Below are 23,645 nucleotides of genomic sequence, written 5' to 3'. Positions count from 1 at the left end.
TAAACACTAAGACGGGTGCTGCTGACAGCAGCTCCGCCGAGGTGTCAAAAAAGGCATGTTGTGCATTTCACTGCACTACATGGCAGGCACCATGCAGTGTCTGCCACTTGGTGCAATGCAATGTCGGGGGTTACAATGGGTACCCCCCCAGTGCAACAACACCTCCCGCTAACACTGGGGGCCCGTAACGGGCCCCTGAAACCAATCTCCACCACCCTTTCAGTGGTGGTTTACAAGCGGCAGAAAGGCTGGCGGAGGAGCTCATCGTAATTTGGAGGACGGTGCCTGCTAGGCACCGCCTCCATTTTACAGACGCAGACCGCTCCGTCAGGCAATCAGAGCGATGGTCTGTGGCGTTTCCCGCACGGACAGTCTTTGCGTCCCCCACAGTCGGGGTCTGGATCCCACTTCCATTGCAATCTGGTGGTGGGAAATTTGCGATCCGCAGTGGGAAGAACCGCCACTACTGGGCCGGCAGTGACTGTCCTTCCCCCATGGTTATCAGCCCCTAAGTGTACAGAGGGGACTAACAACTTGCCCATTTACATTAATCCAGATTTTACTCCAGCAAACAACAAACACAAATTCCAGAAGTGGAGACAGAACAGATGAGTACTGGTCAGTTCCCTGTTTGCCACTAACAATTTTTGAGAAGTTGCTGTAAGATGGAATACACGACAAGCATATCATATCAAACCTATATAGACACATTCTCAACACAACCGTAGATGATTCCTGACAAAAAGGAATTAAGAGAGAATCTGAGACAGACCAAGACTATCCATCCACTGCAAAGGAAGAGAGAAACACAATACATGCTTCATGCTTCTAACATATTGGTATAATACTCAGAGCAATTAGCAAGCTGCCATACATTCAGAAGGGAAATAGCTGGCACGATTAGCTTGGCATTGCCTAAATGAAAAGCTACTGGGAGGAGGTTTTGTTGAATCAGAGAGGGCCTTTAAAGCCCAAATACCAAGGGAGCCTGGGGCAATCCTCCTGGGCCTCGAATACAAAGGTGGAGATCCCACAAATCACTGAGGGGTAAACAGTTGGCAGTCACACCAACAGTAGCAACCCAAGCAATTCCGGCGAGATGGAGTAAGCAAAAGTAATTGACCAGGTAAATTGGCTTGTTAGATTATGGGACACAGTGGCCATGGAGACATGGGTGTCCGCAGGTGGGTCGGGGAGCGAGAGGGGGGCGCTTGGCCCCTCTGGATTTTTCACCTGCCCTTTGATGACTATGCGCCTGCCTTTCGACATTGTCAAATAGTGTTAGAGGATGGATGAGGGGCAGTTCTTGCCTTAGGGTTTTTACTCTTTGACATTTTGTCCCCGTAAGTGAATATATACAAACTACACGAATTGTTGGAATCCAATTAGCGCAACTGTGAGCTAGCCTTCTCCGTGGGCACGATAACTGCTCTGAAGGGGCACCAATGCGATGTAAACATGCATGGATAGCTCAGACATCGCAGGGCGGCTAGGCCACAAAGTGCGCCTGTCCGGCCAGCCCGACACGGGCACTAGGGGCTTCTTCCTATTGCACATTAATGAGTGGGGGTTGCTGAAAGTTGCAGACCCCAGTCTCCTAATGAAGTCTCCCCGCTCAAGCAAATCCTGGTTGGCAGTGCTCTCATTCTGTATAACAGCAAGGGAGCAGCGTCAGGATTGACTGTGCGACGCGTGCTTGGTCAGCCTGTCTTTCCCTCTTCCCCCTCTCAGCGAGCTGAGCCTGTCAGACCACACCTGTGACCTATGCTGCTGTGGTGAGTTGAGCAGCCTTTGACCAATCATCACGAAGATCAGAGTAGTACTGCAGAGTCAAGTGGACAATCAGACCGAGTAATTATGGCGCCATTCGCTAGTATCAAGAAGAGAAACAAATGCCTCCTTTGGTGGCTCCTTTAATCAGTAGCAGTCGTGACTTTATTAAAAAAGAATAATTCACTGTTGTCTCCCGAAGGGCTCAATTAGGGCATGCGGTGGCACAAATCATTCTGTGGTTCCATCTAAAGGCTACTGAGTAACCCTTGCACCATGCCACTCATTCTCATTAAGTGGTAAGTATTGGCAGCTAAAAGTCAGAAACGTAATGAGGTCTGTCCGTAGCTGTAAAGCGAGGGGCTTGCATAGAATAGCCGCGTTATACAAAATGGCGTTGTCACTATACACAAATGTGTAGATAGTGTTACACAAGAGAGGTGCACATTAGTGAGTTATGAGGGGTGGCACAAGCGCCGTGTGCTGTTACACCAGCAGATGTACCTCCTTAGTCCCACTGCTAAAACTGACTATGCATTGCGCCCAAGATGCTCATCTTGCCACTTCACTGTTTTGTCTAACAATGACCATAAAATGGCCTCTTAACTCCTCTGCCATTTAAAGCAAAAATGTTCACATCATTCACAGCTTACCCTGGGCACCTTAACATAAGTGAAACTGCTATTCTCATAACATAAATAACAAGAGAGTAACAAGACCCAACACATGATGTAGTCAAGGTAACGTCACCTGCATGTGACCCTTTGTTTCACCCTGTGCAAGTTATATTTGCTGTTGGTTTGTATTGTGCTGGCATTTATAAAACACCTTGCTGTATATTATAGTAATCGTTCAAGTCGGAGCTTCTCACAGTAGCTTCCTTGCCCTATTTGGTGCAAGTCCTAGCACGGACGTGAGGGTCGTAGCATGAATTGCTGTGAGGCCCCCCATTTTGGAATCATTGTTTTAGCAATGAGGGGAACAGTGGGGCTCTGGTTATCTTGCTGCAACTTTATCCTGCCTGTGTGTGATTGTGAATGACAAGGAAGGAGGGAAGCAATTTAATAAACAGTTAATAGTTAAAAAAAAAATCCTGTTCGCTTTAGAACTGAGGTGTGTCCTCGGTACAGTTCACTCTATGTTTCTACACAGGTATATATTTATGCAGCAGGAACATGTCATGAATAATTTTTAGTTCCCGAAGTGACAGAAAATGAGAATGATTAAATGTCTTACAATTTTAGCATCAGCATTAACAGTTTCATTGAGAATACAGACCATGAGTCTCCCCGCCCCCTTTCTCCGCTATCGAGCGATGCTTTACAGGGAAAGGTCTTCGAGTATGCTGTATCATTTTAATATTAATGGTAAAATCACATGCAGAGAGTGCGTTGGAATCTTTCACAACTGTATTTCATTTTGCATGTGAACACATATCTATTTCAAAGAAACACATAAAACATACACAAGCTTCTATATCTGCAGTTTAACAGTCATAGGAGGACTAGTGAAAATAATTAATGTCTTGTGAATATCTGCGGAGGAAAAGCTGCAAGAAGCCTGAACTTCACACATGACATGTGTCCTACTGTATCCAATAGGTTGTGATACTCAAACCAAGTGTGTTTTACTGTTGGACACCTAGTTGTGCCGGTGAGCGTCCAACACTTTATTTAGTTGCAACTGATACCACAGTCATTAGCCTCATTTGACATTAAAAATGTTAATCCTGTGAGAAGGACCGTGGTGGTGGGTGGATGTAGTTTAAAAGATCCAGTATAGTGTGGGTAAGTGCTAGGGTTGTGGCAGGATAAGGAGGTGCAACTTGGAAGTAAAAAGCCGCTTGTGTTGGCAGCTGTGGTACCTGCCTTACTTGTCTAGGCATAAAATACTGGCCGGTGATTTGTCTGGGTCTTTGTGACAGATCTTAAGTTAACCCTCAATTCCAAAAACCTGGACAAGTGATAACTTTCATAAAGTCGCCTCCTATGGTATTTGCAGGGCACTGGAATTATGCGACTGTGCGACCGCTGTAGTTTTCGCATAGTTATAGATTTTCAGCATTTGCCACATAATCCATCAGCTGCTGCATAATCTGCAGATTTAAATTAAAAAAGGTGTTTCTAGCTCACACAGTTAAGAAATTACTGAAAACGTAGCAATGTGTTGCCATGCAGTGGAAGGCTCTTTGGAAAGGTTGAATGGCCACCTTTCAGTTGCTTGTTGCTATATTTGGTTGTTAAACTGTTACTAATGAGGAGTAATGAAAGCACAGCCAGTGCTAACGTGTAAAAATTACAAATTATGAAGTAATGCTATCACAAAATGTGCCACATTTGAATAAGCAGCTACCTACATTATTATCTCATGAAATCTCTCTATTGATGTCATAACTACACTTTCACAATTGCCTTATAACCTTCTTGCTTTTTCCAATTTGCTTGAAAATAGACCATTTGCCCACCATTTCTTTCAAAATGCTCTTGGGGGAGAACTGGGGTGGGGGCATAGCGGTCAGACTCGCTCACTATGCTCGCTTGCCACATTTCACTCATCCCGAACGTTTACACCCCACCACTTTCAAATGTGACCATCCACTGGATGACATTAAAATTATACCCCCTGAAAAAATGTCTGTGGACCACCATGCATGGAAAAGATAACACTAATATGGGTATGTAACCTTTACAACGCATTTGTTACCACGCGGTACCTTTACCACGCGGCCGTTACAACGCAAGTCGTTACCACGACTTGCGCTGGAGGGCGCTGTGGGATAAGGAATTTTATGAATGTATATTCCAACACCTTCCCTACTGTTACGGGGACTGGTGTTGGAATATAAAATTATAAAAATCCTAAATCCGCGCCCTCCAACGCAAGTCGTGGTAACGACTTGCGTTGTAGCGGCCGCGTGGTAAAGGTATGCGTTGTTACAACCTGCGTTGTAACAACGTACATCCCTAATATGACATACTATTGGGACCCACACATCACAATATTTTCGCAACAATACAGGGAACTCACATGCCCATGCTATTTGAGTGTGATGTGACTCATACTCGGAGAACAATCACAAATGCTACAATAGCCCACATAAAAATGGAAGAGAGTAAGATATTCTGCAGTTTCAAAATAATAAAGGACTTTGAGGTCCATCAATCTAAAATGAGTAGAGTCTGTTGGTGAGGGCTGGGAAAATGTGGGGATATGTTGGGTATAGTTTATATGTAGTTGTCCTGCGTTTAAGCATTATTGGCTTGTGGGCATAGACACTGGTATGTGTGGCTACCAAAGCGAATAAAAACATTTATAGCTACTGTAGGAAGGTGGATATCTGACTATGGTTACCCCCAAACTTTTTGCCTGGTGTTTAGCTGGTTTTTTACATAGTTGGCCTGGGATCCTGCTATTCAGGGCCCCAGGCTAATTGCTCTCTCCTTAAAATGGACTCCATGTACCTTAGGTACATACACAATTGAAATTGGCTCACCTTATTGGCCCCTGTAACAGTGTACCCAGGTACCCAGGCCATAGGTGCTTCCAAGGCCTACCAGGGGCTGCAGCATGTATTATGCCACCCCTGGCCTGGCCTCCATATTTTGACACAACTGGCTGATCACTCAGCTGGGGTAAGTCGGTGTAACCACCCCTTACGTAGGTGTAGTATGCCTATACCTAACCTAAAATGGACACATATGTTCCTATCAGTCACTCCTATGGAAGGCCTCATCAATCCTGGAGGCAGAGTGCTTGGAAATATGTGAGATAGTGCTCTGGCATGAGCTGAGCCTGTCTGCAGCTTTCGGAACCATGTCCTTTAGCTGTTTCATGATACTGCCATACCATATACTCTTAAGTGCATTATGAACCTCGCGGTTAAATGCTATCTTTGGTTTGGCTTTATCAAAACATGTCCAGTAAGGTGTCATACGAATTGGAATACTACCCCCTCGCCAGTTCTGGCGACGGGGGTAGCATTCCACCCTTCTAGAGGGACACGACATGTACCTAGCCTGAACCCCGGTTAAAGTTAAACAGAGCCTCAGCATCACAAAATGGATGCTGCCACCACAGACACAAGTCTGACCTCCTGCTGCTGGGAGTCCTTCCAGCGAGGGCAGCTTGGACAAAGGGTTTCCTGCCTGGGGAGGTGCTGGCACCACCCCAGACAGGATTTTGTGTATTGGGTAGGACAGGGCTGAATAGAATCAGACATGCCTGGGGCACACAAGGTGTCCCTGTGCATAGGCCAGTTCAAACCGGTGCTGGGGCTTTCCAGCCCCAGTCCTGGCGCGAAACTGGACAAAGGAAAGGGGGTGTAACCACCCCCCTTCCTGGTTCCACCCAGCGGAGGGACCTAGTAGGTGATCCGGCCCCCCAGATTCGAATAAGAGTAGGAGCTGTGTCCTGAGACTTGAGATCATCCTGAATCAACTTGAAATACAGAAGAAGACTGAACTTCGACATTCTGCTGCACAGAAGACGGAAGAGAATCTCCCTTGTGGCCAAGGAGTGACCACCCTGTGAACACAGGCACCAACCAGCAACTCGATGTCTGCTTTGCCGCCGCCTCCCGCCGGAGCCCGAGCCCAGAGCCTGACAAGACCCAGACTCCTAGACTTCTCACCGCCCGATCCACAGTCCCTGCAAAGAAGGGACCCGTGGAGGCACCGAGAGACGTGGGACCGGACCTCTTGGAAGACCCCCGAAACGCTGACTGCACAGCATCAGAGGCACCCTCGACGCTGTGCTTTGGGGTTTGAGAAGCCCCAACGTCGAGCAGCCCTTGCACCGAAGATCAGCCCCCCAGCATCTCCACAATGTGCGTGGGGCCCTTTTGCACTGTGCCACTCGATGCGCCATCCCGTCCACTTGCCACGTGGCTAGCGGCCATCTTGGTGACGAAACCTTCAACTTACACTACGGGTCTGGTTGCTCCAGACTTGCCCTCGCTCCTGTAAAAAGGAGCACCTGCTCTGACCTTGCTGGTCCGAGTAACAAGCCTTTTTTGATTCCTGCGTGGCTTGCAGTAGCCAAGGCCTGTTTGCTCTAATCAAGTTGCCGACACCGCCAACAGCGAGAAGCCTGCGTGGGACAGCTCGTGATTGACTCCTGGACGTCTTCGACCCCTCGTGTCCACGTGGCTGCAGAGAGAAGCTACACCTCGACGCCTGTTTGCACCCAACATCGCCTGGGTCCAGTCTGGTTCCACGGTAGTCACTGGCTAGTGACTTTGAACATTGTCCCCTCTGCTTTCAGGTCTTCACCTCTTCAGATCCACCCTTGGATCCACCGGAACTCTTCACATCGAGCCGCCTGCAGCATCTTCAGCTCCAAGCACCATCGACCTGCGTGACGAAACCCGACACTACTTCGACCCTGTGCACCCGCTTCCTGTGGGTGAGGTAACTCAGCAACGCCGGTGTTCCCACACTGGTACACACCTCTAGTGTCTGTGTCTAAAGTTTAATCCTTCTAGGTCACTCGGAAGGTTCCTTAATAACTAACTTTGTAACTTTTACGCACCATTGACATTGCATAGGTAAAGCGTGCACTTTCCGCACTGCACCCGAGTCCCGCGGGCCTTTCCCGACTTCTTCACTGCTAGTCCCGAACAGCTCCAGCGATTCCCCAGGCCCTAGGCCTCTTCACTTTCCCCATAGTGGTTCTTATACCACTATTTTAGTATATGGTTTAGGTGGCCCCTAGGGCTCATCCATAATTGTGCAACTTTTGTGTATTTAAACTGTGTTTTGTTTTAACGCATTTGCTTCTGTGCTCATAAAGAGTATCAGGGTTATTTGTAGAAATAAATCTATATATATTTTCAATATATATCTGTGTGGTGTCCTTTCATTTGGTATTCAAGGGATTGTGTATGGTAAAACAGCTTGCTTCACATGCCTTTACAGAGTTTAGCCTAACACTGCTTAGTCCATGCTACCCCTAGGATAGCTTGTCTATAAGGTTGACTTTACAACCTGCACCATAAGGGTTGCTTGGCATGGTACAAGGTGATCACTAGAACTAGTGAGCATCATATACCAGGCCAACTTCTCACAGCTACATTTCATTTTCTTGTTTAATTTTCTAGAGTTTTTGTTAGCAGAATCCCAGTCCCGCTGGAGAGTCTGCTTTCTATGCTCGGTCACCTGGTGCAATGTCGAGTAGGATTTCAATTATTTTGTTGAGATGAGGTTGGTTCCCATTCAAGCTCTCTAGATTTTGAAAACATTGGCAATGCTACCCGTTATATGTGACAAAATGTACTTTGACAGATTTCCATCCAAATATACAGAAAAGAAAAATCTGAAATAACTAAATACAATAATGCAAATGAAGCTTTGGTAGGATTTGGTGTCATCTACCTAATTAAAGAATGGTAGACACAATGGATAACTGGAATTCTTAGTTAGGTGTGGCTATTAAAAATAAATTGACAACGGCATCCCTTGTGGAACAGCAGAACTCAAGGACTCAAGCCGAAATGAGAAAAGGGACAAAGCACCCAATTGAGAATCACGTGGCAAAAGAAATTGCAGCTATTTAGAGCTAAGTCCCTAGTGCCAGTCGCCAACCATTAAGTACCAGAATGTTACGAATAATTGTGTCATAAGGCTTTGGAAAGGTCCAAACAGGGCAACCACTTCCATAATGTCAGCAGCCAGCAAATAACATCAGTTATGTCCAGAAAGACTGAATTACTTGGGATAAACCTTAATGTAGTTGTTCAGCAAAATAGAAGATTTTGGAGATCACCTGAAACTTATCCAGACCTCGTGGGTTCCTGAGCAGCTTTTTTAACAACTGCATTTTTCAAAAGCAAATTGATCCTATAAGGATCCAGAGACAGGATGGATCCCTCATTGAAACAACAGCTACAGAAGGGCTGCTGAGTATTTGTTTGAAAATGCTCACAGAATTGAAACAATTGGGGTAGGCTTGCAGATGAAGCCCCTTTCATTCTGTCACTTTCCCGGTACTCTGAGCAGCCTCCGAATCATCCCACATTGGAGGCAGTCTTATCAGTGGCCACAGTAATTGCTCCCCCAACTTCCTTGCTGGCAATAGTTAACAATTATGATTCAGTGTACACCATTGTTATGTAAGTTATGTTGCTCTCGTGCCTTGTCTCGCTCTTTCCCTCGCTCCAAGCTAGCTTCCACTGTCATGGTGTTCTAGATTGTGGGATAGTTGGAGAGCTGAGGGAAGAGAGTAGAGGTGTTTCCCTGCTGCGCGACTATGCTACAATAAATCATCTTAATACCATCTATTTTGCGTGCTTCCATCGTTACAATTTGGCGACTGGATTCAAGAACTCACGCACTTCAAGAACTTCGTCTTAGCATTTTTATTTTATGCGCTTGGATTTCGTTTTACAATTATTGGATGAATTTACTCATGCGTCCTGGGAAACATCACTTACAACGCAACTTTTACCACGCAATGCTTTTACATCGCAGCTTTTACAACGCAAACCATTACAACGCATTGCGCTGGGGGGCGCTCTAGGATAGGGAATATATTTAATTTACTATCCAACACCTTCCATACTATCCACGGGGACTGGAGTTGGAATAGTAAATTAAATAATTCACTATCCAGCGCCCCAAAGCACTATGCGTTGTAATGGTATGCGTTGTAAAACTCGCGTTGTAAAAACATGCGATGTAAAAGCATGCGTTGTAATGTCGTACATCCATGCGTCCTGCATCGGTTGGGTGTACATTGCAGCTGCTCCTCCCACGTTGGTGTTTGGATCGCACACAGGTCGTATATACCTGTTAACTTTATTTCTTTTCTTCCTTCATTCATGCTTTTGTTTAAAGCTTAAAACGGCCAATTTCGAACGCGAGCACCTTACCTCGCTCCAAGCGTTCGACTTCAGCTCAGCAGAGTTCGCCTCGAGGATTCTGCATTCCTTGTTGAATCGACGCACCACGCATTACGTTCGGGTCACGTTGTTGACCTCTGCGTGCTGCCATCTTTAAAGTGATCATTATTGCTGCTTCGGTGACGCGAACACCGGTGATTCTTAACACTGACATCCTCATTACTTCTACTTTGGTGATGCGCACACCAGTGATTTTGCGTGTTGACATCCTTGTAACTTCTGCTTCGGTGACGCGCACACCTGGTTATTAAGCGCAAAAGGAGTTATTTCTACATACCTTGCAGATTAAAGGAAATATGAGTTGATGTGTCTTTTAGAAGCGCAAATCCATTATTTTTCATCAGTGACGCGCACACCAGGCTATTCTGCGTTGAAGGAGTTTATTTTCAACACTCTGTGGTAATTTTTTGGGGGAGTAAGTGTTGATGTGACTTCTAAAAGTACAAGTTGATTCAAGGATCTTCATGCAGATTGCTCTCCATACAGTTTATCGTAATGTACATTTCGCTAATTTGATGTACTCTGTTATTTTCGATGCATTACATCTGGCGATGTGCACACCAGTCCATTAATTAATGCACATCTCATCTTAGTATATTTGAGATTTGATATTTGCGCTAGATTTGATATTTTGCTTATATTCTGCTTATTTACATTTTGTGACTTTTATTTATTTATTTATTTAAATTATTTTTCTTTTCCAACATGACAAGCCAAAATTATTCTATACAACCTCCTCAGGCGTTTTGGCTAGCAGGATCCGAACCATGCATGAAATGGTCAGAATGGAAGGCTTACTTCCTTAACTTTATTGCTTCTATTGATGAGGAAGGAAAAATGTCACCTGATAGAAAAAATAAACTTTTACTACATTCCTTGGGTCCTGGTGGGCTTAAAGCTTATGAAGGAATGATAAAAGTGTTGGGAGGTGGTGATGTAAATGTTTTTGATGCTATTGTGAATGATTTTGATACTTATTTTGCACCAAAAGTATGCATTGGTATTGTAAGATTCCGTTTTTTCCAGCGTAAACAAGAAAGTAGTGAAACTATTGATCAATTTGTATCAGCGCTTAGGAAACTTGCAGAAGATTGTAAGTTTGATCACCGGGTAGATCAGTTTATTAGAGATCAGGTGGTTATGCACAATAAGGATCTGGCTGTTCAAGACAGACTGTGGATAAACGGTGATGTTGAACTTAAAGATGTTCTTAGTATTGTCGAGAAAGCCGAAATGTCGAGCCGTAGTGCAAAGTTACTTAAACTAAATGCTGCTATTGCTGAAACTTCTGCTGAAGTTGTTAATAAGATTAAAGCAAAGGCATCTAATTTTAAACCTTCAATTCCTATTAAACATAGAGTTGAGTCATAAAAGAAGAAAGAGTATAGCCGCAACCCTAGTATTAGATGTTTCAGATGTGATAGTCCTTCACATTTAGCTTCAAGCAAGTTGTGCCCTGCTTTGAAGCAACGTTGCTCTAATTGCGGTATTGTTGGCCATTTTAACAAGGCCTGCAGAAGAAAAGGGGGTGGTAAAAAAGTTAAGTGTTTAGATGAACCGGACTACGAATCCAGTGATGGTGATGAGGGCATCAAGAAACTTACTATTAAAGATTCTTGTGATGAGTCTATTGACCATTTTATTTGGAACATAAATGATTTCAACAGTAAGTCGTGTAAAAACCCCTTATGTTCCATGATCATAGGAAGGATTACTGTACAAATGTATGCGGACTCTAATGGTTCCCCTTATACGATTATTGATGAGGCTACTTGGAAATCTCTTTTTGCTACTAGATTAGGGAACAAACTTTTGGTTTCAGATATTCAACCTGACGGATATTACGGAGAAAAAATCGATATGGTTGGTTTCAGGCCCTTAGTTTTTAAATTTAAGAACAGAGAGACTTCTAGTAAGCTATATGTTGCTAAGAAGGGGCCAGCTGTCTTAGGTTGGAAGGATCAGGGTAAATTGAATATAATCCTTAATCCGAATACTTCCGAACCTGTCATGGTTCTTAATAAAAATGATTTAATTTGTGCAGAGATGTTAAAGAAATTTCCGAAGGTTTTTAATGGAAACATTGGCAATCTCAATGATTTTGAACACAAAATTGTTTTAAAGTCCAATGCTTGTCCTAAAGTGCACAAAGTAAGACACATTCCCATCCTTCTTATGGATGATGTGGAGAAAGAATTAGATAAACTTGTTAAAGCTGACATAATAGACCCTATAGTGTCTGCTGAGTGGATTTCTCCAATTGTAGTTGCCAGACGCAATAATGGCAAATTGAGATTATGCATTGACCTTAGGCATTTAAACAATAATAGTGTTGTAGACAAATTTCCCCTCCCCAAAATCTCTGAAATGTTGTCGCTTGTGAAAGATGCAGAATGGTTTTCATCTATTGATTTATCTGCTGCCTACCATCAGATATCATTAGCCGAGGAAAGCAAACAATTGACAGCCTTCATCACACCTTTTGGCTGTTTTCAATATAAAAGGCTTCCCTTTGGTTTGGCTTCTGCAGCTGCCATCTTTCAAAGGTTGATGTACCATCTGTTTGGTAAGATGAAAAATGGAAGATGTTTTCAGGACGACATCCTTGTCTTTGGTGTCGATAGGAATGAGCATGACAAAATTCTTAATGAGGTACTTTCTATTCTTGAATCCAAGGGTCTAACCGTTGAACATTCAAAATGTAAATTTGCTGTGAAATCCATCACGTATTTAGGTCATACTCTTTGCAAAGAGGGTATCTCGCCTAAGCCTTCTTTGATAGAGGCCATTCGTGATGCACCAAATCCGAAGAACAAAGAAGAAGTTCGATCCTTTTTAGGACTTGCGGAGTTCTACTCTAGATTTGTTGAACATTTTTCTTCTAAAATGTACAACATCAGACAGCTTCTTAAAAATAGAGTTATGTTTTTTGGGAGTTCGGAATGCCAGGCTGAGTTTAGTTCTATCAAATCTGCTATTGTTGAAGCACCTGCCCTTAAAGGGTTTGATCCAGATTTAGAGAATGTTATCACTGTTGACGCGAGCAATAAGGGTTTGGGTGGTGTATTATCCCAAATAAGATCTGATGGTAAGGAGAATATCGTGGGTTATGCTTCACGTGCCTTGTCTCCTTCGGAGGAGAAATTCTCCGTCATTGAAAAAGAAACCCTTGCTTGTGCCTGGGCTATGGATTACTTTGTATGGGGTAGATTTTGCTTTTTACGCACTGATCATAAACCTCTTGTTAAATTGTTAACAACGGAAGGTATTCTTAACGCTTCTGCTAGAATTGCGAGATTATCCCTACGGTTACAGGATTATAATTACCAGGTTGTTTACGTACCCGGCAAAAAGAACGTTATTGCAGACTTTTTGTCGAGGTTACCGATTGATATCTCTGAATGTGATTCCTCTGATTTGGATGTGGAGCAGGTCGCTTTGGTGCTCAATGAAGGGTTATCCAATTTTACTGAAGATAAATGGTTAACAAGTTACAATATGAATTTATCTTTGGAACAATTGTTGGGTTTCATAAACAAAGGCTGGCTTTGTAAGAGTAGAGTTCTAGATTAGCTTAAAGCCTTCTGGGAAGTTAGACAAGAACTTTCTGTCACTAATAAGTTTATTTTCAGAGGTGATAAAGTGGTACCTCCTAGCTCTTTAAGATTGAAGGTTATTAACTTATGCCATGAAGAACATTGTGGTATTAATAAAACTAAACAAAGAGTTAAGCAATGGTTTTGGTGGCCGGGCATTGATGTTTTAATTGACAGGGTTGTTCGGGATTGTTTAGCTTGCTGCAATTCTGATAAATCTTTGGTTACTTTAAGACCTAAGTTAGGAGAATCCTTTATTCTGAGTAAAGCCTGGCATACTGTTGCCATAGATATTATGGGTCCCATTGGTTCTGAGAAGAAGTATGTAATTGCACTGATTGATGTATTTTCGAGATGGCCTGTTATTAAGGTTGTTGACAAGATTACTTCGAATGAAGTATTGAGATTTCTTGATAGAACTTTTATTGAAGAAGGGTTGCCTGCTCAGGTTATTTCTGATAATGGTGTTCAGTTTTTGTCCAACTTAATTCAGCAGTATTTTAAAAGAGTTGGTATTAAGCATAGGACCACCTCTCTCTATAATCCTTCTGGTAATGGTATGATCTAAAGATTCAATAGAGTGTTAAAAAACTCGATTCAAATGGGTATTCAGAATCAAAGTGATTGGGAGGTGGACATCTTTAAAACCATGTGGACGTATAGAACCACTCCTCATGATTCTTTAGGAGTTTGTCCTTTTGATGTTATGAGGGGTCGTGTGCAAGGACTAAATGCAATCCTGAGTGGCTTTTAGAAGCTGCTTCTAGTACTGTTCCTACTGAAGTTGTCAGGTCAAGAATTGTAGACAAGTGTAACAAGTACTATGATAAGTATAACTTGAAACATAACACCAAAACTGTTTCTGTCAAAGTTGGTTCATGGGTTAGAGTCAAGAAACCTTGGAAGGTTTGTAAAGGTGAAAGTCAGTTCTTTAAAATGCCGTAAAATTGTCAGATGGTAAAGTTTGGAATTTAAAAAGGGTAGCAATTTTTCATCCCTCTTCAAAGTGGTCTGAGAATTCAGTACCTTTGGGGGCTGCTCGTTCTTTTGATCCTCATTCTGAGTGGGATATTTCTACAGATCCACCTTTTGATTCTCCTAATGTCAATATTGATGCTGTTGTTAGAAATAATGATGGTATTTTACCCCCTGAAGACACTGCTTATGCCATTTTACCTTCTGATGACACTCAAGATTTGCCAATTTGTTTAGAGCATAACAATGTCAATGTAAATCATAAGCGTTTTGATAAGCGCATTTGTCATAAACCAAAATGGATGTCAGATTATATTTGTTAGATTTTTTTTTGTTTCCTCATGTGTTATGTTTTTCAGTTGGTATCTTTATCGTTTTTTTGCGTTGTTTTATAAGGAGGAAGATGTGTTATGTAAGTTATGTTACTCTCGTGCCTTGTCTCACTCTTTCCCTCGTTCCAAGCTAGCTTCCACTGTCATGGTGTTCTAGATTGTGGGACAGTTGGAGGGCTGAGGGAAGAGAGTAGAGGTGTTTCTCTGCTGCGCGACTATGCTACAATAAATCATCTTAATACCATCTATTTTGCGTTCTTCCATCTTTACAACCATTTCTAAGCACAGGGCCCTAGACTCCTCTTCGGTATGTACACAAGTCACCTCCTGACCATGGAAAATGCATTTGAATTTAATTTCAAGTTTGGCAGGGGAAGAGAACTGCAGCAAAGGTAGGAATTCTTCCACCTGCCAAGCTCACTGTTGTCCTGCCCAATTTAGAACTGGGAAACTGCTGAAAAACATGCGGAGTCCACTCAGCATTCAGCTCTGTCGCAAGCGCGCCCACCACACTGGTGTAGGCATTTTTGGCCTAGATGTCCTGCACAGTCAGGCATGGATCTGTAAATATGCAGCCTGTCCTTTGCAGAGGAATGCAGAGTCCAGGGCCTCTGCCAAACCGGGAGGCTGCAGTTTCACCCGCCTGACCTTAAATGACCCTGCAAATCGTTTTCTGTTCATATCATAATTTTCGTAACTAAAAGTTGCAATTCCAGCTGTGCAAGTTTGAAAGTTACTTACATCAGGATCTAATTCGACCAGTTCATCTTCTAGCTTTCGGATCTCTTCTTCCGTTAGATTCCCTAGGATTTCGTCCTCATCTAGGTCACGGTATTTTTCTAATTCCTGTCTGTAAGACATGTTTAGAAAAATCTTCGTTTCAACTGCGATGTTTTTGAAATATCGAAGTGACCTAGAAAACAGAAAAGGGGTCGTGTGAGAATTACACATCTAGAACATAATCTAGAAAGCTGTGCTGCCCAGGGTTTTAAGGTCTGCAGAACAGAGTACAGAATGTACTACCTCATTTTGTGCCACTAACGTGCTGAAAACGCTTACAATTACACATATATAATTATTACAGAGAGCACAAGAAATAAAAAGAGGCAGTGATCTAGTTGTGATCTATTAGAAAGTTAAAGAAAATCCCCACTGCTAACCCTTAGTAATATTTTTTCAAACAAAGAAAGTACACTATTTCAAGGCCCAAATAATATAAACCAAACAATTTCTTACAAGTGCTTCAAAATATTTCCAGTAAAAACCCTGAAGAAGAGGTAATCTTGATCACATCTGAGATTAATGTAGGAGTGCATCATGCCGAAGCATAGCCAGCACTCATATGTTCTGTTGTAATTAGTGGACTTCAAGAAGTGAAGTGTTGCATTTTATTCGAAATATATATGCTTAGAACGTGATTATTAAAGTTATGTGACAATATACATATTAGAATTTCTCTCCCCTCCCCCCCCCCAGTGCATTCTCCACCAGGCGTGACCACCACACCCATTAGCTACATATGTGATGCCCACTGACATGCTCAACCGACAAGTACACTTTGACTTGTGCCAACATACAGAGATCGACCTTTAGTTCTTCTTTTTCATGTTATTTCACTTTGTTATTCATGTATAATTCAATGATGGAATTGATCTGTGTAATAATGACGGATTTTCATTTTGTTCGTATGATTCATGCAACTGTTAGTAAATGTACTATGTCACGGAAATGTGAGGCGGCACGGCTAATAGAGTGAACTTTCTTTCTTACTGAACGGGATTCTCTTGGCATCCTGCCTACGCCATTCAAATTATTGTCATTACAATGTCAATGTTGGATTATGTCGTCATGCAGATGCTAAATTTATTATTTTGTCAAAAACAATAAAAATCATTTATACAAAAAAGAAAACACTTGACAGGAGAATTTAACATCAAATGTCTTATTGTGAGATTTGTAACTAGGGTGTGTGCAACTAGTAATTGACAAGTTCATATGTATGACCCAAGTTATTTATGTGAAAGTATAATTATAATGACATTTTCGTAGTTGGTTGCATTATATTCATGATTATGAGAGGCTGCATATAGTTCGTAGAAATGGGCACATATCTGTAATCCCACGCACTAGAAAAAGTTGACAGTTAAAGTGCAGCCTAATGTGTGTATTAGCCGAACTTTATGTGTTATTTTATCTTAGCCTAACGTTCTCTGTTTCAGTGCAAGTTTACGTTGTAATCTCATGTTTTGTCTATGTTCAGTCCTTGCTAAAGAATGTTTTGTCACATTTTGTTTCTACTGCAGGTGTGGCAAAGCCTCATTAGTTAGAATAAAGGGGTTTTGTTTTAGTATATAGTAAAGCATGGGAAGGAGGAGTCAGCCGGGGAAATCGAAGTAACGAGTGAGGAGAGGAGTTCTCATGGGAGAGGAATGACCGAGGGCAAGAAGAGATTGAGGTTTATCTAGGTGGAAAAGTGCTGAAAGTATCCAGTTGTGCCGGAGCTAAGGAAATTTCCCAAGAAGAAGTCACATGGGAGTGTCAATTCGACTGCAGTTAATATTATGTGCTATGTTTAGTGAGGAAGAGAGTCCATCTTAGGTTTTCTCAGAGAGCAGACCTAGGCTTCTGCTTGAGTGGCTTTAAGCTACTTGATCTATAGTTGGAGTGTTTTCTACTGAAGACTCTGATGGCTGACAACTTTCTTTCCCTTTCTTCATAAAGATATCTTGACCCAAATGATTTAGTTAGGTTTCCTTTTTTAAGGTAGTGTAGGGAAAGTTAGTTTGCTCATGCTCGTTAAAGAGAATCATGTGATGCAATTTAACCTTCATTTCTTTTTTTTCTGATTGCATCAACATCTTAAAGTTAGTCATTTGCTTTGTACTATATAGGGTACATCTCCTGAGGGGATTTGGACTTATTCTGATCTTTTTGTACTTTTATACAATTATTCTGAGATTGAGCTATATTGATTTGTTCCTAAACTTATAATTATAATCTACTAAACTCAGATCAAGAGTCAAGTAGATTAATGTATAGCCCCATTGGTTACACTGTATTGGGATGATAGCCAGTGATTTATTTTTATTTCACAACTCACTCTTCCAGAAAGACTTATCCCCTCAGGGGAAATTGTGTAAATGGGCCTAGACTTTAACAGTACCACCAGTGCTTAGCAGTAGTGCGGCAAGGATGCCACGGGTGTGGTGCAAGCAAGGAAAATGGCCCCTTTGACTGCTGTTGGATTGTTAACATACAGCAGTCCGAAGGTTCAATGGGCCCGTCTGGGCTCTGGGCCCCGGTGCCACTGCACCTGTTGCATCAATCGTAGCTAAATTTCTACAAAAACAGAGAAAAAGCAGGAGTTTTTCTCAGGCTCTTGCCGCCTGAACTTCTGAATACCAGGGTTGTAGACATGATTAAACTTCATACCTCTTCCTTTTACCCAAAAACAATTCCTGTGTCGTTAGTTGAGTCTTGGAAGATCCATTCTCATCCTTGCTTTCCCCATTTGTGGCTGTTTCCATTGCTTTACTCCCCTACTGATTTCTTCCTGTTCTGCCTTTCTTTCTCTTGCTTTGAGTCAAAGTCTGATGATGATAAATATGTCCCGGTTCAATATAACATGCATCAGTACCCACCACCTGCAATAGGTACACATTAAACACTGGATACCACCGCTGAAGAGAGCAAACAATGATGGATTGCACTGAACAAATTAATAGCTGTTTCTACAGTGCAAAAGGAACTCTTCCCCCTTCCAGCCATTCGGTTCTCTACTGTTTTGCACTTGAACAGGTAGCATGCTAACTTGCAATATAACATATTTATATATGACTGGGTGCAAATTAAACAAATCTATTATCTGCCTCCATTTCATCAGATAAGCATACGACTGGTTGAGCTTATATCCGAAATGATTCAATGTTTTTCTAATTTACTACTATTGTTTTTTTACATATAGTATCCAAATTTGAATATAGTATTTTAAACACTGATCGAACATGTTCAGTTTCAAATTCACCTAAAAAGCCATATGATACATAAAACACAAAAAAACATAGAATATTCTTATGCTCATAATTCTCATACGCCAATGCATTATGCTAACTTGTTTTCAATCAAGTAGCTCTTATAGAAAGTTATACTGTGATATAAATAAGTGTCGTAACTGTCCTGTAACAGATGCCTTTCCTTCCCATCTTTATAGTTCGCAATTCCATACATTTTGAACAGAGGATACAATATTGTAGAATGATGTCCTCTCACTTTTTTGCAAAAAAAGACAAAAAAAGAATGTTTTTTTAGTTCCACCCAGGTCACAATCATGGATCCCCTTGGCATTCTTCTTTGGGTGCTATTTTGTCATATAGGCACACAATGAAAGAGTGCTCACCCTAAATCTTACATATCAATCATACCGCAGCTCAGGAATACTATCACACTATCATCCATATGGTGTTCAAATCCCATATCTGTCTTGGTTAATAATTCCCCAGATATAATGTTATTATGTGTTGTTTTATATAGCACAAAATCGTCCCAATGGTATTGAATGGCTTTACATGAACCATTTATAATTGCCCAGAATCACAGGATATTGAGCCAACCTAGAGACTCAAACTTTGTTCCCCAATTCCTGGCTCCTCAGTAATACAAATATGTGCAGTAATGAACAGAAGGAGATAAGGAGGAAAGCTTTTTATTCTGCCTTCAGTCATGGGGCACCACAAAATACCCTAATCCAAGCAATGACTCAAAGCCTAATGCAACCTTTTTAACACAGCGCACAAGGTTATCCACTTTCCCACACACATGAGGAAGGGAGGAAAGGGCAGGGAAGAAATACAACAACGATACATTTGACACAATTACATTCCGTAAGATGCAATGCTAAAGGTACGAAATAAGGATTGAATGTTTCAATTACTTTCAAAAAATGACTTTGCATTCTTGCAAGACACCTTCCAGATTGCTGTTAGAAATGCTAAAACTATATAGTGCCTTGAATGGATAATTAACATATGCAGTTTCTGCTGCTCAATCCACCCTAGAATGTGGTCTCCCAAGTCTACCACATAAACCTTAACAGTGGCTGATCTTACCCCAAATGACAGGTCAGTCATGAAACAACTTCCAATGCAATTTTGGGTCCACCATAAGTACCTGGTGTGATGCAGCACACCCGCAGTTTTTCTTACATGGTAAATTCTTGTAATCCCCCTATGAGATTATAGTAATGTGAGAACTTATGTCTACCAGGAACTGGACGCCACATTGATTTAGCTGAATGGTACACTTCGGTTGTTCATGGGTCTTATGCTTATCAAGTATGGCAACCAATAAAATAAGATCTTCCAAATTCTTCTCAATTTCTTCCTCGTCATCCTCATTTTTCACTGCAAGCACCCTCATGGATCGGGCATTAGCATAACAGACCTTGACGAAATGGTCCCTTTTGCCACAACTGCAATACTTTTTGCCCAACCGAGGACATAGCTTGAAGGAATCCAGACGGCTTATAGGATGATAGCTGTAGAATTGATTGCAGTAGGCCTCATCCTGCCTGCGACCAGCAGTTCTATTATTTGTAATGACGTTGTCATGCCTGGCTTGTGCATTGGCTTGTATAACATTTAACTCACTGCCTAGACTTTCAGACTACAAGGTTTACCTTATTGTCACAACTCTCTAGTTTCTTAATAGGTTCCACACCCTTGGCATAAAGTTGGCTATTTTTATTAGTGCTACTTACTTTGTAGAGAGTTGAATTATTGTGGCATTGCAACCTCTCCTGTACCTTAATGCAAGTTGTGTGCATAACAATCTTATTAGGAAGCATCTCATCAGTGTTGTTGAACACACAAGTTGAAGCTCACATTTGAAATGTTGCCACATATGCTTCTACAGATTCACCAAGAACTTGGTAACTGTAGTAGATATAATAGAATAGTGTAGTGGGGCTCCATGATAATGCTGATGCTCGTGTCTAATATTCACTCCATTTTTTAGCTTCAACATAAACATCCAAGTTATCCATATCTACCTCATCTGGCTTCCCAATTGGTGGTGATTGTCAAAAAAACGCCTACCTTCAGGCCCTAAACAGTTGTACACTAAAGCTTGCTAGCATCTGGCACTACTGTGTAATGTCAATGGCAACCAAATACATCTCAAAACTTGTAATCCATTGGCTCCATCTCTGTCTTAAAGTACCTTGCACTTCCAAGAAAGTTGCAGGCATTGACACAGCATTAATTACACCTGTCATAGTTAATTAGGAAAAACGTATGGCCGCTCTGCAGTTGCTGAGAATAATAACAATATAAACTGTGAAGGAATTGCCAATGTGAGTTAATAACAGCTTGGCAGAAGGGAATATTAAACAGGCTACAAACCCAAACGATGGAGCTAGAGAACTGCAGGAACACACACTCCAATAACAGTGCCTGCAGAAAAATGTGGGTGTTACAGGATCCTTAAGGTCAGAACAAAAGGGAGTGATAAGTGTCGACTGAAGAAAAATCCCAACTCCAGGTGTGGCTACTAGATAGGCGGTGAAGCAGGACCCGTACATCTGCACAGATGGCATCACCAGGGCATGGCTGCTGAGGCAGAGCAAGCAACAAGGACGGCCCATAGTAGGAGCAGCAACACAGAGACTAAGGCAGCCAATGAAGAATTACACAAGCAGACTGTGTGTAACAGAGCAGAGGGCACCGTCAGTCACAAGGCCAGGAACAGGGGCCAATGAGCCCACAAGGAAGTGTGAAGGGTGGAAAGGGAAGATTTTCTTATCCCACACTCATCGTCACCAAAACCTGTAGTAGTAAACAGGCTGAGGTAAGCAAGAAAGTTCTTTATTCTGCCTATAGTTATGGTGCACCACAGAAGAAATGGCTCAAAATCTCAGGCAACATTTTAATCACTGTTTGCATGGTAACTCACGCACACACACACAAACAAGTAAGGGAGGAATGGGAAGAGATGAAAAACAACAAAGATACATATGCCACAATTACATTCTGCAAGATGCAATACCACAGGTACAAAAGAAGGATTAAACACACCAACATGACATACCTTTTGCATGTTTGGATTATTATTTTAAATTTCAGTTCCAATAACATTCCTTATTCACCTTTACTGTGGTTCTGTTGAGGAGTTTTGGTTTTTCACAGATATTCACAAACCATTCTCATTAAGCGTATTTTCTCTTAATGCCTAATCATATGCAATTTTTAAAGTCTTTGGGCCTAACTCACAAAGGTAAACGTGCACTTTTGTGTACGTTTATGATATTTTGCTATTCACAAAGGTATTTATGAGTAGTATCTTTACGACTGCGGAGCCTCCGCACACATAAATGTTGGGCATTCCTATCTATTTGTGTGCGGAGATGCCACAGTTGTAAAGATTCTACTAGTAAAATACCTTTGTGAATAGCAAATATTCGTAAACTTACACAAAAGTGAAAGTGTACCTATGTGAATCAGGCCCTTATATTTTACTAGATAGGTAATACTTCCTTCATTCAATTAATTAAAATCATTAGGAAAATCTTTAAATCCTCCCGCGAACAGTACAGTATAAAATATTTCACCAAATTGCCCCAATCAAACTGAAACAACAAAAAAACATCCCACCCAAATCCTGGTTCAATTCTGACCTCAATAAGGAAAGACGGGCCCTCAGGCAATTAGAACGTGCCTGGAGGAATCCTCCCACCTCTGACAATCTGGTTCTCCTTAGAAATGTCAGAGACCAATACAAAAAACACATCTTCAATGAAAAAGCCTCCTATCACAACTGACCAGGCCAGAAACTGCCCTAGAGAACTCTTTAAGACTGTTAAAAAACAAACTTCCTCTGGCCCTCCCAAAATACTAGCCACTGTGGAAAGATGTGAAGAAATTGCCTGCTTCTTTTCTAATAAAGTCAACACGATCGAACTTTCCTTCGCCTCCACCCCTCTCTCACTCCAACCTCCCTTCAATCTACACCCCCTCCCTAACATTCCTAATACAAGTTCATCCTCCTCTCCCCCTTTTCAGGATCCCTCTCAACCCCTCACTATTCTCCCCCACCCTGCTTCCACTCCCATGCGCCACCATGCTAAAAACAATGCCTCCTGGAGCGAATTCTCCCCTGTTTCCGAATCCGCTATCATCAATATCATCTCTAAACTCAAACCATCCCCTCTCACTAAAGATCCTCTTCCCGCTCACCTGGTCCAAGAACTCAAACACATCATTGCCCCGTTACGGACCGATATCATCAACTCCTCTCTTTCCACTGGCTGTGTTCCCGCCTCCCTTCAGCTAGGTAAAATCTCCCCCATCCTTAAAAACACCTCTGCGGACCCCAATGACCTTAACAACCTACGCCCCATCTCAAACCTTCCCTTCCTCTAAAAAGCCCTGGAAAAATGTGTCCTGTCCCAACTTGATAACCATATCGCCTCTTTCAATCTCCTTGACATGTTCCAATCTGGTTTCAGAAAAGGATGCAGTACTGAAACTGCCATGCTCAATATCACAGATGACATTCATCACTCTCTAGACAAAGGTGAGTCCTCTCTACTGATCCTACTTGACCGCTCCGCTGCATTTGATACTGTCCACCATCCCACCCTTCTTAACACCCTTAAAGTTCTCTTTGGTCTTGAGGGCTCCATACTCAAATGGTTCACGTCATTCCTTCAAAATAGATCCCAACAAATTAAGGTCAGCCACCGCCTCTCCAAATCCCAACCTGTCTCACTTGGTGTTCCACAAGGCTCTATCCTCTCCCCTACCCTATTTAATCTATTCATGGAACCACTCACCCTCATTCTCAAACAAGCTAAAATATGTTACCACCTCTATGCGGACGATACACAACTATACTACAAGATCAAAACCCACAAAGACATCCTTTATCTCAACGATACCCTGAACAAAGTACAAGCCTGGTTCCATCTTAATCATCTCAAACTGAACCCGAAAAAAACTGAAATCATCCTTTTCACTCCCAAAAACAACTCCCTCCCTATTCATCTCTGGATCAACGATATAAAAGCTCTCAACTGCTCCC

At 42.0% G+C, this 23,645-nt stretch overlaps 1 protein-coding gene across 3 annotated transcripts in view; it reads right to left on the bottom strand.

Moving 5' to 3' along the window:
* The window catches only part of TMOD1 (tropomodulin 1), a 696,901-nt gene that overhangs the window by 383,189 nt on the left and 290,067 nt on the right, over positions 1-23,645 (bottom strand). For all 3 annotated transcript variants that reach the window (XM_078676321.1, XM_078676322.1, XM_078676320.1), the window contains exon 2: positions 15,312-15,483. In XM_078676321.1, the coding sequence (XP_078532447.1) occupies positions 15,312-15,431 (120 nt within the window). In that variant the 5' untranslated portion in view covers positions 15,432-15,483. The remainder of the gene's footprint in view (positions 1-15,311; positions 15,484-23,645) is intronic.

Source organism: Lissotriton helveticus, chromosome 2_1, assembly GCF_964261635.1.
Source record: "Lissotriton helveticus chromosome 2_1, aLisHel1.1, whole genome shotgun sequence".
Classification (NCBI taxonomy): Eukaryota; Metazoa; Chordata; class Amphibia; order Caudata; family Salamandridae; genus Lissotriton; species Lissotriton helveticus.
The sequence above is the reverse complement of the archived record's forward strand: the minus strand, read 5'-3'. Positions and strand labels throughout refer to the sequence as shown.